General features: G+C 39.0%; 1 protein-coding gene across 8 annotated transcripts in view; it reads left to right on the forward strand.

Moving 5' to 3' along the window:
- The first annotated feature begins 2056 nt into the window (after nucleotides 1-2056).
- CSNK1A1 (casein kinase 1 alpha 1) overlaps nucleotides 2057-17647 on the forward strand; it is a 44112-nt gene continuing 28521 nt past the window's right edge. For all 8 annotated transcript variants that reach the window (XR_006735158.1, XR_006735159.1, XM_045551402.1 and 5 more), the window contains exons 1-2: nucleotides 2057-2788; nucleotides 3419-3525. Coding sequence is in view for 6 of the 8 variants with exons in the window: in XM_045551402.1 (XP_045407358.1) it covers nucleotides 2666-2788; nucleotides 3419-3525 (230 nt within the window). In the remaining 2 variants the exon portion in view is untranslated. The remainder of the gene's footprint in view (nucleotides 2789-3418; nucleotides 3526-17647) is intronic.

The following is a 17647-nucleotide window of genomic DNA, read 5'->3' on the forward strand; positions in this document are numbered from 1 at the left end:
CAAACTCCTGGGCTTAAGCAATCCTCCTGCCTCAGCCTCCCGAGTAGCTGGGACTACAGGCATGCACCACCATGCCCAGCTAATTTTTTCTATATATTTTTAGCTGTCCAGATCATTTCTTTCTATTTTTTTTTTTAGTAGAGACAAGGTCTCGCTCTTGCTCAGGTTGGTCTCGAACTCCTGACCTCCAGTGATGTTCCCACCTTGGCCTCCCAGAGTCCTATTATTTCTTTCCTTTTCTCTTCTTTTTCTTTCTTTTTTTTCTTTTTTTTGAGACAGAGTCACTCTGTCGCCTGAGCTAGAATGCCGTGGCATCAGCCTAGCTCACAGCAACCTCAAACTCCTGGGCTCAAGCAATCCTCCTGCCTCAGCCTTCCAATAAGCTGGGACTACAGGCTCACACTACCATGCTCAGCTAATTTTTTCTATTTTTAGTAGAGATGGGGTCTCTAAGTCCTGACCTCAAGCGATCTTCCGGCCTCAGTCTCCTAGAGTGCTAGAATTGCAAGCGTGAGCCACCACGCCCCGCCTTATTTTTTTAACTTCTTTATGGAAAACTATGTTAGAGACTTGCACCAATCCCTACACAGGCTTTTGCGAATCACTGATTTAGTTCACTACATGTCCACCCCTACCCACCTCCACAATTAGGCTTTCGTATTACTACACCCAAAAATCCCTTTAAAGGTATACCCCACCCACTTATGGGGAACTCCTCAAGATGAGGAATCCATTAAATTTAGGGTGACTGCGAGAGGAAATCAGCAGAATGGTAGCAATGCCTGGAAAACTCAAGATGCTTAAACTTGGCTTTAAAAAAAAATTGTAGACCAGAATCTAACAGCAGAGGCTTTTAAGTTGACCAAAACATGCCTTAGAGTCATCAAAGGAGAATGATGTCCAATAGCGCTGATTTGAGAGTTAGGTTCCCTGGATTCTGGTTGTGCCTCAAAAAACTTTGTACTAAACCTTAGAGAAAGTCTCTTTCCCTGTGTTCAGTCAAGGTATCTTCCAGAACGAACCCTATTACAAATTGCTTGATCAACTTTCAAAGTTGCAGTTAAAACTCTTCACAGTTTTTCTATTTCTATTTTAATGAACTTATTTAGGGTGGATTTTGTTCAAATTTTTACAACTGAGGTTTGACTCAAATTACAGATGATAGCATCAACCATAGAGTTTTCTTTTGTGAACATTCTTACTGAGCCCAACTTTCCCAGGTCAAATTCTGTAAAATAAAATGTGGTAAAGATTTGATTCTTTCATCAATTTTTAGCAAAAAGAAAATTTACCGTGTAAAGTTTTAAACGTTGTTAATTTTGTTTTGTAAGTTACTTCTACCCTGTTTGGATCAATACTGCGGCTTTCAACGTGACCAAAATATGATTGTTCGTCGGTTTTTGCGGGGAGCTGTAACAACTTTTACTATGTGCAGTTTTTTCACTGTTGTCAACTTTATTTTCTGGTGATTCCACCTATTACTAATATGCATTATGAATCAGATATTAAGTTTCTTCTTGAATATCCAATGTATGTGTGGGGCAACAACGCAAAGACAGAGGGCAAGGGAGTAATTCTTGCTTTCCCCTTCTCCCTCCTCCTGTACAAGAGAGGATCTCCACCACTCTGTAGGGGGCAGAAATCTTCTAGGCTCTGCTAAAACCGAGAGGCCTGAACAGGTCCCTCAAATCCAGCCGGTCCTAGGCTGCTTTTCTCTTCCTTTCCACCAGAGGCGACAGGCTCTTTCCAAACAGAAACTGAGCTGGAATAGGCCGGTCCCGGGGAGTGGCCTGAAAAAACATCAAAGGTTAAAAACCACCTCAAACAGAGAGCAAAGGTCAATACCCAACACCCAAGGAAGCCTGAAGCTTCCATCTGCCACGAAAAATGAAGGTGACTCCTCTCTAACAGGCTTTCGAGGCCCCGGGGCCGTTCAGTCACACGGAGACTGGGCAGGTTTGAGGTGTGTAAAGCGTCAGCCGAACCCCTGCCGACCGGAAGTGGAAGAGAGCCCGGGGCGGGGCGAGGACAGGCCGAGGCACGCCTGCGCAGTCAGCAAGGGGTGGCAACGCTCATGCGCAGCCGGGCGGTGACGAGGTGTCGGTCGCAGCGTGGGCCGCCGCTCTCACGGATCCGGTTCCGCCCTCCCTCCTGCTGCCGATCCTTCCCGGCCGGCGCTCGAGATCCTTTTCCCAGAGTGCTCTGCGCCGTGAAGAAGCGGCTCCCGGGGACTGGGGGCATTTTGTGTTGGCTGGAGCGGGAGTAACAAGATGGCGGCGGCGTCAGCGGAGTGACAGAGGTCCCTCCGGGCCGGAGCCGGCGGCAGTGGTGGCAACTGTATCGCCGCCCTAACTCACCGCGCCCCTTTTCCAGCCCGCAACGTCGCCGCGAGGGCGAGGCAGCGGCGGCCGCCCAGAAACAAGTGGCCTGGCCTGGTGACCGCGAGAACGCCTCACAAACTGCGGCCTGGCGAAAAGAAACCCGACTGAGCGGTTGTGATCAGTTTCCCCTTGACTGACTCTGGCACTATAGCGCCGGGGAAGGCCTCCGTGTTCCGTCTCCTGCCGCGCTCCGCAGCCTTGCCCCGTGGACGAGCCCCAGAGGCCTCCATCCTCCCCTCAGAGGTGTCGGGGCTCGGCCCCGGCCTCCATCTTCGTCTCTCAGGATGGCGAGCAGCAGCGGCTCCAAGGCCGAATTCATTGTCGGAGGGAAATATAAACTGGTACGGAAGATCGGGTCTGGCTCCTTCGGGGACATTTATCTGGCGATCAACATCACCAACGGCGAGGTAACCACCGGGGTGGGGGGGTTCCCCATAACGTTGCGCCTGTCCTCACCCCCAACCCCCAGACTGCTCGGGCCTGTTCCCACCGCACGCACGCACCGGGGAGCGCGGAGAGCCGGGTTGCCTGGCTTGGGAACCTCCCCCGCTCTCTTGCCCTAAAAGGGAAAGAACTCGATAGAAAGGTTGGGTGTACTCGTTTCCCAGCTTGTTAAACATGTCCCTTGGTCGAACTTTTTTTTAACTGTTGTTTAAGGTGGAAACAGCAAAATCATATTTCTGTGATTTCCCATGTTTTTGCTTTTCTAATACTTAATTCCACTGGGGTTCTTGTTCCAATTAGAGCAGTTTCCGATCACCTAGTTCCTTCAAAACTTCTCATTACATTCAGAGGTGGTTTCTTTTCTTTGGGTGAATAATTTTCCTGCACTTTGGACGTACCGATTTCGTCACTACCCCCTGAAGAGGCCTTTGAGGCTGTTTGTCTCGTTTTTATAATTACAAAGACAGCTTCTTCTTCCCAGCCTTTCTCTTCTTGCAGTCGCGACCTGGAGCTTTGTTAATGTCTCCCTCCTTTCCCAAGTGACATTGAATCCATAGGGATGTTGATGCCATCATCCCCTCTTTCCCCTGCAGGAAGTGGCAGTGAAGCTAGAATCTCAGAAGGCCAGGCATCCCCAGTTGCTGTACGAGAGCAAACTCTATAAGATTCTTCAAGGTGGGGTTGGCATCCCCCACATACGGTAAGAACCCATAAGCATGTAGCAATCCGCTGAGGGAAGAATGGAATGGGGAAATGGGTAGAGGCAGGTAGTGGGACTTGCTGGATCCGGGTCTTGGTATTTGAGTTCCCTGGGTTCCCTGTAACTGCTGGTTTACTGTGAACCGTAAGTTACTGCGATCGCTGAGGAAATTTTAGTTTACCAGCTTAGTTTACAATTTCAGTTTATTACACTCTGCTCCATTTAGCTTCCGTCATTCTTCCTCTTCCCGAGGCTTTCCTTTGCAGTAAGGTATGCAGGTCATCTTTGGTCCCTACGCGGAAAGGTTGGCTGCTGTTTTCCTTACGGCGGCACCTCTGATGTTTTTAGGTTTGTCCAGTGAAGTGGATTTGCGGGTACCGAAGTGACCGGGCTGAGCCAGTTCGGGTTGCTATTGGAGCTGGCTTGGGAAATGGCTGCTCTTTTGTTGTGTTTTTGTTCCAACATGTCTTCCTCCTCCGCTTAGAAAATGGCGGAACGACGTGACTCAACCCCATATTCCTGCCCTTTTCTCAGGGTTCAGAAATTATGCTTCCTTGATTCTCCTTTAGTAACTCTGAATGGATTATACCTTTGAAAACCCAAGAATAAAGCTGCAGGAGGCGGTGGGGTTCTAGGAAGGAGATAGCATGATGACAATATGTTTGTGATCTCTGCACCAGATGCGACACGAAATTGTTATACTATGGAAAATCTTTCCTGTTCCTCTTAAAGGTGTTGATTACTCTAAGCTTTTATTATTTGTAATGTTTGGTACAGTTCGGTCTGTACTAAATTTTTATAGGTAATGACAAAGGCAGTTTGAGTAGCACCAACTGTGTTGAAATTTACTCAGTACCAGTTGTGTTAAAAGAAGGCTTAATCACTTAACCACAGTTTCGTAAGTAATTTTAACCTGTTGAGTTTTTTTGTCAGTAAAACTTAACATCAGGGAAATTAGAGCCTCTTTTGAAATGGGATATTGGTAAATGCAAGTAGTAATAGTAATCAGGATAAAAGATGACCAGATAAGGACATTATGTTCTCTCAAATGGTTGACTTTTTAATTTTTTGATTTCTGAGATTAAAGAGCTTCTTAGCACAGAGACTAAGATATAGTTTAAAACCCAGCCATTTTCCAGAAATAACATTTGCAAAAAAGATTCAGAATAGTTAAGAATTGAATGGCATTTATTGTAGGTTCTTTTTCTACTACAGTTTGTAATTTTCAAGTCTTGAATTAAGAACTGGATTGCATACATTAGTTCTGATGTGGAAACAGTCAAAATAAAACTATCTTTTAAGAAAATTCCAATGTTGGTGGACATTTTTAGTGGAGAAATGGAATGATAAAATGTACTATTGGTCATAAGTGATCAAGTAAATGTTTTGGAAGAAAATTCCAAATTTATGAAGTAAAGATTAATGTGAAATCTGGGAAGATCCAGATTTGGGATTTCAAATGATTCCCATCCCTTAAAAAAAACCCTACTGTGTGTGGATTTGGTTTCCATCACTGTCATTTTTCCTAGAATTTCATATAATGGAATCGTACACTATGGAGTCATTTGTGTCTGGCATCTCTCTTAGCATAATGTTTTTGAGATTCATCCATGTTGGGAGATTTTATAGATTTCACAAATCAGGTTGAATTTAATGTATTTGAGATCATTTCCAAAAAGCATTAAGCATCTGCCATTTTCAGTGTTAAACCCAAGTTAAGTACATGCCCTTTTATCTGGTGGCTTTTATTGAAGACCTGATACACACCAATAAGGGCGATGAGTAATGTACTGAATAAGCACATGAATAAATGAAATTAACTTGGAGGTAGGTAGCATAATAGGTGCCTATTATAAGATACTGAATGCAGAGAGAGTTATGGTAGTTATAAACTGTCTGGGTGGGGCTAAAGAGATTAACCTGGCTTTCAAATTAAGGCTTCCTGGGAGAGGAGATGGGATTTCAGGATCTGGCTCTAGGGAAAAAGCTTGGTGAACTGGTTGGGGAGGGCATCCAAGAATAGAGTGTGGCTTTGGGGAGTAGTCTCTAAGGCAGAATATAGTAATTGAATGAGGGTGAGGAAAGGGTAAATTTGTTTTAGGAATGGTAGGTTCAGGTACATAGAAACAAAAGTGGTTTGTTGGTTTTTAGAGTAAAGTGTGGAAAAAAGATTTTTCCACTGAAGTTTAAAGGATAAGACAGATTAACATAAGTGTTCTTTATTTGGGTGGCAACATCTTCCCATCCTCTCAGTTCCCCACTATTTCTATATCACTTATACGTAGTATATACTTAATATTTACTTGGTAAATATTGAATTAGGTTGGCTGTTTAGTTTTACCTAGATTAAATAATACAGTTTATGTGTTATCCATTGTTTAGAAGTGTTGGCACTAATTTTAAAAATTTAGATTTTGCGGCATTTACCCTTCATACACACATTTCCTCTCTGCCCCTTCTCAAATTCAAAGTTCCTATTAGGAAACTCTGTAAAGAATTTGCTTTAAGATACTTCGGGGTATCCTAAAACAAGGGCTGAAAATTACCTGGCCTACATAGCTGACCTGCCTAATCAGTTCCTTACCTATTAAGTAGGAGCATAGCATCCAGTGTAAAAAGCAAGAATGGGAGAATGGCATCCAGCCTCTTGATATTTTGAGAAACTAAATCCTTGAACCTTGTGAATTGACATCTGAGAGCTCACTTAAAATTATGATTGATGCTTAAACAACGAGGGATTGAGGCACCAACTGACATCTACCCAGTTGAAAATTCATGTATAACTTTTGGCTGCCCCAAAACTTAACTACTAATAGCCTACTGTTGACGGACCAGAAGCCTTACTGATAACATAAACAATAGATTAACATATATTTAGTATACTGTAGGTATTATATACTGTATTCTTACAATAAAGTAAGCTAGAGAAAAGAAAATGTTACTAAGAAAATTGTAAGGAAGAAAAAATATATTTAGTATTAAGTAAGTGGCAATAGATCATCATAAAGGTCTTCATCCTCATTATCTTCACATTGAATAGGCTGAGGAAGAGGGATTGGTCTTGCTGTTTGAGGGGTGGGAGAGGTAGAAGAAAATCCATATGTAAGTAGACCTGCACAGTTGAAACTTGTGTTGCTCAGGGGTCAACTGTACTGTTTCTGTTACAACCCTCCTTGTCTTTGTGCCACTCTGGATTGAATTAACGTGTTCTCTAAAGAAACAATTATGATATACTGAAAAGTTCTTAAGTAGACAGTAAGATGTTAGAGGTTTGAGTTCTAGATCTGCTATGTGATATTGACTGGGTGATGTAGAGTCACTCAGCCCCTTAACCTCTATGGGTCTGTCAGTTTCCTCATCTATAAAATAAAAAGAAGATTTTAATAAGTTAATTTTCTAACTTGGTTGGGATAGGAAAGGAGAGTGCTGAACAGAAAGATTTAGGGCTTCCTACCCTTTTACCAGAAAAATATTCATTTCCATTTGCTTTTGCATGCTGAGCATTTGGGTAGGCTTTTGTTTGAACAAGGGTTCACTACTAAAGTCACCGAGGATAGTAGGTAGAAAGCATTTCATCATTTCGATGATATGGCTAGATCTTACCTTTGAATGTTATTTTAGGAATGAAGTACCACAGAAGACCTAGAAATGTCATCTCTTTCAGGTAAACTATAGAGTGACAAATCAGAAGAAAGGGAAATCATGTATAAAGAAAGTGAGAAGAGGGCAAGGAAATTTTGAAGAGACCAGGTTGCCCTCTGTTGCCCAGGCTGGAGTGGAGTGGCTATTCATGGTGTGATCATAGTACATTGTAGCCTCAAACTCCTGGGCTCAGGCCATCCCCCTGCCTCAGCCTCCCACGCAGCTGGGAACACAGGGCCACCACAGTTGGCTAATTTTTTTTAATCGCTTTTTTTGCTCTCTGTCAAATATTCTAGAAGATATTTATAAAGTACTAGTTAATCCTTACTCTTCACTGTTAAAAGCAGCTTAAATATTAATCTTTTTGGCACTGAGTGAATATCCTGTGAATAAGATTGTAATGGCTGTTGTCAGAGAACAAAGGTGATAGCGGCGCTAGGTATATCTTCATTAAGATAACTTAACAGATTACTCCTAGAGAAATGTGATTTTTAACTCAAAGGGTAACTGACTCCATGGTATACTAGAGATGCTTTATATTGGCTAATGGAATAATGCTAGTTAGCATGTTTGAGCTGGATGAAACCTAATAGAGGCAATCATACAAATTAGAATGTTTAAATCTCAGGAGTTACTAGAGTCTCCTGACTCCCGGTCCTCCTGAGAGCCATTATCATATTTATGTCAAGGTCAAATCGTACCTTTTCCATTTGATGTTGGAGAGCTATCCTTTGCCCCCTCACTTGGCCTTAGAGAAGCTGAAAAGCTTTTTTATAAGTGTAAGTAATCTATTATTTGTGTATTTAACTAGATGCTTATAATTCACGTTGTTATTCTTTTTGAATCCGTGGATTGCAATATAAAAACTTTTGTTGGAAATTATTAATTTGGAGTAAGTACTTGTGAGCCCATGTAAAGTATATGGGTTTTATGTGTTTGGCTTTAGACATTTTTAGAGCTACATCATTTGGTTCCAAAGCATATTTAAGCTGTACCTAAATATCATTAAGTCTTGGTTTTCTCACGATCTGTTAATGTTTAGTAAATAACTTTACCATCAAGAATTCTATTTTTAAAAAACTAGAATTTGGAGCAAATGTTCTAAAATTAGTCCTTGAGTTTAACGGAAGTTTTTATGAGGTTATTTGAATGCCTTTACAGCTTTCAATGAATGAGAACCTTGTTAAAATGATGATTTTTTTGGTTACCGTTTCTGTTTCTAATGCAATCTCAGATGGCTCTTAAATTTTGAATGACCAGTATTAACATAGCATGAACTAATTAATGCATGTCTTAATAGGATTTTTAAAAACTGAAGTGTAATTTTCATACAGTGAAATGGCACAGACCTTAATGTGTGGTTGGAACAGTTTTGACAGATGCATACAAAGGTGTAGCCCACACCCCATTGAGATAGTTGATTTTTATTTATATACACACAGACACTGCTAATTCTTAGTATGCTACATTCTGTGACATTAGTTTTATTTTTTTATCTGTTATTTTTTTATTTTTTTCATGGTTTAGAACAATAAATATTTATTATCTCACACTTTCTGAGGATCAGGAAATTAGTTTTATTTTTTAAAAAGTTAGTCTTTTGGATCATAGTTACACATTTCTTCTGAATTTAATGTTGATTTACCCATATGCAAGACTACAAGTTAATAGTCTGTTTATCACCATGAAGTGCACTATGGAATATACCTGACAAAATAATCAGGTGGTGGTGGTATCTTTACGTTATTCTCCTTCGAAGAACTAGAGTACTGCTTTTTCCTGTCTGTGAGAGGTCAGTTGGGGGTTATGTTGTGGCTGTTTTAATGGGGACTTTGGAAGTGCTGTATAAAAAGGTTTAACTGAAGAGAGTACATTCTGATCCTCAATATAAAGGGAAATGGAAAAAGCATTGTATTGACAGAGTTAGGGTTCTGCCTGTAATGCCATCTAGATTTGAACCTAGAATGAATTCTACAATTTGTAACGCTAATTTTCATTTATAAAAGGCTTCTGTAAGATCAACTAGGTCTTAAGAGTTTTTACATGCATTGTATAAATTGATAGAATCAGTAGGATAAAGGATGCCTCTTTTCTCTGATGCAGTAATTTGTTCTAACTTTAAGGTGTAATTGCCTTTTATAACTTTAAGGTGTAATTGCCTTTTATTTATTCATAACATTGACAACTACTATTGAAACAAGGGAACAATTGACTAAACGTTTTCCCCTCTGCATGCAAGAGTCTGGTATTACCTAGGCATTGTACTCAGTTTCAATTACAACAATCCTATAAGGTGGAGTTTCATGTAAAGTGTGTGAGTTGAAATGGTTAATTTGCCTGATGTCACACAGCTGATGTGTGATTTGAACAGATCTTACTATGTCTTTCAACTCTACCAATAGTTCCCAACTTCTGCCGCACAGTGGAATGACATGGGGATATTTTGTTTTGTCGCCCTGGCTGGAGTGCAGTGGTGTGATCACAACTCACTGCAACCTCCAACTCCCAGGCTCGAGAGATCCTCCTGGCTCAGCCTTGTGAGTAGCAAGGAGTACAGGTGCATGCCACCATGCCTGGCTAATTTTTTAAAATTATTTTTTGTAGAGGTGGGGTCCTATTGTATTGCCCAGGCTGGTGTGGAACTCCTGACTTCAAGCAATCCTCCCAAAGTGCTGGGATCATAAACGTGATCCACCGTGTCCAGCCAACATGGGAATCTTTAGAGCAATATGACACGTAACTGCTAACCTCATATATTTTGATTTAACTAGTTTGGGGTACAACCTAGATATCATGATTTTTAAAAGCTTCCCAGATGATTCTGATGTGCAGCAAAGTTCAGGAACCATTGTACTATATCATATTTTGGGGATTAATAATTGTTGCCTCCCTGCCCACCCCCATCAACCTCCATCTTTTCCTAGAACTACAACTGTGATAAAGCTGTATTCTTAATTTACACACTTCCTCCTATGAATTAGGAGGTTAATTCAAGAAATCCTGTATTAGGCAGCATGGTACTGGAAAGTGCACTGTAATCCTGTACAATCAAATTCTTTGATTTCTGAAAAGTATCTAAATCGATAGGTGAAACAATTTACCTCTTCATATGTTTAAGGTGCATACCTACAAGAATGCATTCTGGAAAGTCCTTGAGGGAAAGAACTGTCTTGCTGACAGAGGCATCTTTGTGTTCCTTACCATAGTACTGGGTATAAAGAAGGCACTGAATAATGAAATTCTGCTTTTATTGTATCTATATACATTTACTTTTTTTAATGAAATCCTGCAGAAGGTTATGGTTACTATACATTTTTATTGAATTTTAGAAGTACCTGAGCATGTATGGTTCAGTTCTTTAGTTCACAGTGTGAGTATTCACCATCTCTTGTGGTACTTACTGTTTTAAGTATCACTGAACCCACTAGCTGGCCACCAATTTACAAATGGAAACCGGGCTGCACTAGTTCATTTAGCTTTGAATGCCAGTGTAAAGATAATAATTTATCATTAAAAGCTAATGTCCATTAACTTCACAGTAAAGGCTTACTATTGTGGATGTTCATCAGCTTAAGTATCTGTTAGCATCCATTAATGGTGTTGGCCATTTGGAATTTTTTTGATTCTATTTCAGGAACATCAGGAAGTTGCTTCTTACAGCAACTGTTGTACTGAAGAGGGATTTTTTTAAAGAGAAGATGATGAGAGTGACAGTGGCTGAAGTAAACATAGTATAAATCAAGTATACATAGTGTAAATCATCCATGTTTCACTTGTGCCATCATTAAATGTACAGTGGAGAGATTTGCGTATAAACCTTCTGAAATTGAAGTTGTCCTGTATTTCAGCTCCTCTGAAACCTGCTCTAAGTACTGTACTTACCTATTACATTTCCCTATACTGTCAAAGCATTCTGCCCTCTTTCTTGGTGGCTTTTATGAAAAGGGGAGTATGAGATCGGATTTAAAGCTACTTTGTTGGAAAGTAGTAGGATGAAATTTTTATAGATTTTAAGTCCCATATTTTCGAAGTCTTAATTGTATTAGAGATGTCTAATACATTGTCCTTAGTAACAACTGAAATAATGAAATTCTTCTAATTAAAGTTCATACTTTTAGGGGACTATCGTTTTTTTCCTTTTTCATTTTTTTCACTATGATCTTTACTATTCAGATTGGGTTTTGTTTTGTGTTTTGCTGTTCTCCCTTGATTGAAATTTGACCAAGCTCCACTTACTGAAATCCTAGTGTTCTACTTGTGAACCTCCATAATATTAATACTTTGTATCTCTCTTATAGAAGTGGATGTTGTTAGTTTCTATTCTTCAAATGAAAGGTCTGATGGTTTGAGACTTGTCTTAACATCTTAACATACTTCATAACACTTTGTATGGTACCTTGTAGAGGATAACAAGCATTTCTTTGTGCCAGGCAAAGTTTAAGATACTGTTACATTTCAGTGAACAGACAAAAATTTTGTGAGGTTTAGTTTCTTTTTGAGCATCTGCCATGAGCATGGCATATAGCTGGAAATTTGTCTCTTTCGGAAAATTAGGAGGAAAGATATCTAAGTCTCAACTTTTACAAGGACATGAATGTTTCCTTTAACATCAAGGGGATAGTGTACTGAGTATGAACCTCAAATAGTACCTCAAAGCATTCAGAGATTGCCTTGATTTGTCAGGTCAACTAGTACCCCATTAAGGCCCTATTCATGTGAACCCTGCAAAGTCAGCATTTTTGAAACTTTGACCATGTATAATAAGTACCTACAGAGCTTGTTAAAAATGCAGGTTACACCACCTTACCCCTAGATTTCCATTTGACCAGTTCTGGAATGGGGCCCAAGAGCTGTATTTTTTACAAGTACACAAAGTAATTTCTGCTAAAGACCAGAGAACCACACTTTGAGGAATTCTGTGCTAAGGTTTTGGTACTCCATTGTATTGAGCTATTGATGGTAGTGAGTGAATTTTGCTGAGATTGCTGTGGCTATTTTAGGAAATGCTATTGTCTTGCTGGTTGACATTTTATAATTATTGCGCTACTGCTTTTTGTAGTAAAAGTAATAATCCCTCATTTGTGTAATGCTTTGTAATTTACCAAATGTTTTTACATAGACTTATCTCATAATTACCACACCACCTCTTGATAGGTAGAGACGGTTAATAAAAATCTTTGGCTAGGTGAAGTGGCTCATGCTTGTAATCAATCACAGCACTTTGGGAGGCCAAAGCGGGAGGATCGCTTAAGGCCAGGAGTTCAAGACCAGCCTGGGCAACAAAATATGATCTTCTCTCTGAAAAAACAGAAAACAAGTTAGCCAGGCATGGTGTCATGCACCTGTAGTCTCAGCTACAGGAGAGGCTGATGCAGGCGTATCACTGGAGCCTAGGAGTTTGAGGTTGCAGTGAGCTATAATGACACCACTGAACTCTAGCTTGGGCAACAGAACAAGACCCTGTCTCAAAAGAAAAGAAAAAAAAAATCTTTGACCAGTGACAACTTACACAGTCATAAAGCAAGAAAATGACAAAGCCAGAACTAGAATCCTTTCTGGCTGCTGATCCAGTATTCTTGGTACTATTACATATACATACTGTCAACTTAGCTGGTTTCTTGTTCTTAAACCCAACTGCTGGTTTCCTTGACCACTTTTTATTTTACTTGTTTGTTTGTTTTTTTATTTTTAGAGGTAGCCTAGGCTAGAGTACAGTGGCAGGATCATAGCTCACTGCAGCCTCAGACTCCTGGGCTCAAGAGGTCCTTCTGGCCAGGTGAGGTGGCTTACGCCTATAATCCTAGCATTCTGGGAGGCTGAGGTGGGAGGATTGCTTGAGCTCAGGAGTTCCAGACCAGCCTGAGCAAGAGTAAGAGGCTGTCTCTACTAAAAATAGTAAAAATTTTCCAGGTGTGGTGGTGTACACCTGTAGTCTGAGCTACTCGGGAGGCTGAGGCAAGAGGATCACTTGAGCCCAGGAGTTTGAGGTTGCTGTGAGCTAGGCTGATGCCACTGCACTCTACCTGGGCAACAGAACAGGTTGCAAAACTCTGTACATATACCAAAAACCAAATTGTACACTTTAAACAGGTCAAGCTTCATGTAGGTAAATTATCTCAATAAAGCTATTTTAAAAATCATCCACATAATTTTCAAATTTTAGGTGTGTTTACCTCAAAAGTTAGTTTAGAGAAGGAGGTCTTAACTTGGTCCAGCGATATCCCCCCTACCCCACCTCTCATGAGATCTGTGAACTTGGACAGGTAAAAAAAATTACATCTTTATTTTCACGAACCTCTAAAATCTGGCATTTTTTTTTATAAGTGTAAGCAAAAACCTCCATTAGTTTTAGCAGAACCTGCACTTTGTTACCAATAGAAATCACAGATATTTTTACATCACATTATTGTTGCCAATATCTTAAAATGTGGTTTATACTCATTAGTACTTCCAAACTGTAGCACTTAAAACCTATCCCTGTATCATATTATTTAATGCATTAATAAGGAGAATATGCATATTAAGATACTATATCCCAAAATAGATTTTTTGAAAGTAATTTTATGTTAGATGAATTTCACTATAATTGGTTTCCTTTATGATGTGTATTTTATTTTGTGCATTTAAAACATTCTGAGAAGGGATATGTGGGAAGAAAAGGTATCTATGATTTTGAGAATATATCTCTATAATGAGTGGCAAATACTGTTAAGAATGGCACACAGAAGTATTAATGTATAGGAACATTAAAAGGAATTCAGAGAAAAGGAAGCAGAGTAGCTACAACTGTTAGCAATAGCATCCTAAAGGGTGAATTTGGGCTGGTTGTTAGAGTTTAGCAAGACTGTGCTAGACCAAAGTTCTTATTTTCTAACCCCATAAAAAGGAACATGAAGGTTGGTTGGTGATGGATTTGGCAAGAGTCTAAGTTTGAGAGATAATGTCTTGAGAAGAGTATGTCTTGTAGATGCTATGAAAATTGGATGTATTTTAGCACTGATTTAATATTGATACTTTTTAGTTCATTGAAGACTGACATTAATAACAAAGATGAGAAGATAAATAGCATAGGAATTGTATTTATCTTTGTTAAAACTGTCACATTTAAAATTTTATAATTATTTGGCTTACATGTATCAAAGATGAGTAGAGTAGATGCTTCCTGATAACTTTATTCTTTGAGTACAGGGAGTGTTTTGCATTCCTTGTTTTGTTTTCCTCATCTGCCAAATCAAGCACTCCATAGCCTGTTACAGCCTCTAACGGCTTTTTGTTCTTTCATTCAGCAAAGGTTTTTAGAATTTCCTACGTATAAGTCATTGAATGCTGGAGAATACAGGGTTATGAACAAGATAAACAGTGACTGCCCCTATCAGGCTGATAGTCTGAAGGGGGGACTCTACATTAAAGAAATAATTAAACTATTGCTATTATTTTTGTCCTAGTCATAGTGATAGAACCAACACATATTTGGGTACTTTAATCTGAACTGTGTATTATAATTATTATACCGATTTACTATTCTGGGAAGTTCCTAGATCTCATACAATACTTAAATATTTCATTTCAGTTATTTTATTTCTTTTCTCAGATATTTTCATCTTCATGAAGAGATTTCTCAGAGAAAAGAAAATCCCTAGCTTGAAATCTCCAGCTATAATATAACACTAATTGGTCCCCATGTCATTATCACTCTTTCCCCTACTCTTCTATTTCTATGTTGTATACTGATACCAAGACTTAATGCTAAAATACTGATTTTAATTGTATCTTGGCCACAAACCCTACTGATAATTCCTCCAGTTATTTACAGAATATAAAGCTCTTTAGCTCAGCATTCAAGAATCCATAATACAGTCTCAAACTATGCCACTTTGACTCTTCCCGCTGTAGGAGCCCATGGTTCAAAATAGTTTATTCTTATACCTGCCTGGTATGCCATTTTCTGCCTTCCCTATCAAAATATCCATCCTTTAGGACCTAATGGGCAGCAGACCATTTTCACAATATCTGTTTAGACAGATTTAGTTCCCTTTGATCTTTTGTCTGAATTCTGTTAGCATTTTTTGTCAACTTCATTAACAAGTGCATGTATCATTTTACATTTGTGCTTTTTGTGTATGTCTTAATTTCCAGACTAGATTTAGCTTGGGTATGTGTTTAGGGGAAAGATGAGAACAGAATGATGGACTTTGCCTTCTCTTGGCATCTTCTTCAGACTTTAGGTACCTTTTTTTATGCTCTAAGTAAGTAATGATGGTTGTGTAAATTGTGAACTCAGCCTACTTTCAGGTAATATTGAAGTCTAAAGGTATTGATTTGAACCAAACAAATGGAAAAGGAGACCCCTGAACATTTAATTTATTTTTTTTTACTTTCCTCCATTAAATTACTTCGTTCTTCTGGATATTTTGAAATTATTAGGAAGGGTAAGGTCCAAATCAAAAACTGGAGTTCTTTTTTTAGTCTCATAGATAATCTGAGTACCTACAACATGCACATCGCTTTACCACAGTGTACTTAGTAGCAACACTTCTTAATATAAAAAAATGTCTAAAGATAAGGCCTGAGTTTCCAGCTTGAAGGCACCTAGAAAGTGGAGAACAAGAGTGAGATTTTTGGGTTGGTATGTTTCAGATTGTCTACAAAGGTAAATGATGGCAGAGAATCAGGTTAGTGCTTGTTCATTTTTTCAGGTTCTATAAAGACTAAGCTCAGTCTTACCAGGTGTAGAGTCAGAAATGCCAAAGTGATAATATGTGAATATTGTGTTAAGGGGTGTGTTGTGGATACAAGCAATAATAGTCAATGACTTTGGGGATTCTGGGAAATGGGAGATCAGTGTGGGATAGGTGACATAAGAAAGATTTCTTTGGCATCTGGGTTTTAAGAGGTTGAGATTGAAAGTAGAATGAAGCTCAGAATACAAGTGGGAAACAGAGTGAAGGTAGAAACTAAGAATAGGTAGGATTTGAAGAAACAAAAGACTTCCTAGTTTCTCATCTGTGTGTAATAATGTCTGAATGACTTAGTCCAGATGAAAAGCACAGATGGAAGGTGTGAGGTATTAGCTTTGGAGAATTAAGCTATATATTATTCCTTGAAACCAAAGGGAAGTATGAAAGAAACACCTGTCTCTTAGGTTTGGAGTTACAGTGCCAGTCTCTGTAGAGCAGAGAGACCTAGTTGTTTTAGAGCTACATGTTTGCTCACAGAGAAAAATACCTTTGAAATGTATATATTTTAGCTATTTTTTATGGAGTATTCATCCTCTTGACACTGAGAACAAAAGACATATTCTTATGTTCATACAGTTAAGGAGAATGTCCAATAACTTGGTTTTTTAAAATGTTTATTTCTGAATTCATATAATTCTTCCCAGTTTCTAATTATTGAGAGAGCTAGAGGCTTACTTGCAGATGATTTAAGAAGTGCTTTATGAAATGGCGTTAACTGCTTGAAGATATGAGGTATGAGTTAGTGCCTTTCACATCCCAGTTTGTATTTGGGTTTGGATGGTTGTAACATTTGCTTGTTACAATAAGTAGTTTTAAGTAGTCTTATGTCGCTTAGTCATAGTAGAAATCTGTTTATGTAGAGCTGAGACATAGTCTTATGAGAGTTCGTTTTTATGCTTTCCTTTTTGCCTATTTGACTTTTTGTGCCTTCCCCACACTTCCTTAGCTCTTTCTGGATTTGGTGGTGTTTCCTTAAAAACTTAAGTAAATTAGATTTATATTAAAAGTCTGCTATAATTCTTAATATGTTGACCATTTATAATGGCAGATTCCTGACAGCTCTCTAGCACAGATTTGCCTCTGCACTTAAGTAGTATAAAAGGGAGAGGAAAAAGGAAAGGGCAAAATAAAATGAAGAGGAAAAGGGAAAGGAGAAGACAACTTATTTGCTTTACCATTTACCTTTCAATATTGTTATTTGTTATGTTACCCAAAACATCACTGTGAACTTCTTTCAAGTAAATGTTTGAATGAATGTGTAGGGTGCTGAATTCCCGTATGGAGAATAGAGTAGAAGAGGGAAAATAACAGCAGCTTTGGTGCACAGTTTTAGGTGCAATAAAGGACAGACCAACTCTACCACTGTCACGTTGGCACATCTGTTTCCTTTTTAGGCTAGTGGGCAAGACCTCTAGAGAGTTAAGCAAACACCCTTTCCTTATTCAGTTACTACTTTTCTGCAAAGAGGATGTGAAAATAGATTCTATTATGTGTGTTTAATGGCAGTTATACATGTCTCGTGTTTGAAAAGTAGTTCTCAAGAACAGGTGAACATAGGAAAGAACTTGAACTTTTTGGACTTACTATGATCTTTTACTCTTAGCATAACATTCTAGGGAATGTATTCATTGTATCTGAATATGGGACTTATCTGGATAGGTCTGAAATTAAAACTAACTGATTTGAGGCTTATTTATTTTGTTTCCCTTCTTGGGTACCATGACTGAAATTCCTGCAGTTTT

Source organism: Lemur catta, chromosome 5 (genome assembly GCF_020740605.2).
Source record: "Lemur catta isolate mLemCat1 chromosome 5, mLemCat1.pri, whole genome shotgun sequence".
Lineage (NCBI taxonomy): Eukaryota > Metazoa > Chordata > Mammalia > Primates > Lemuridae > Lemur > Lemur catta.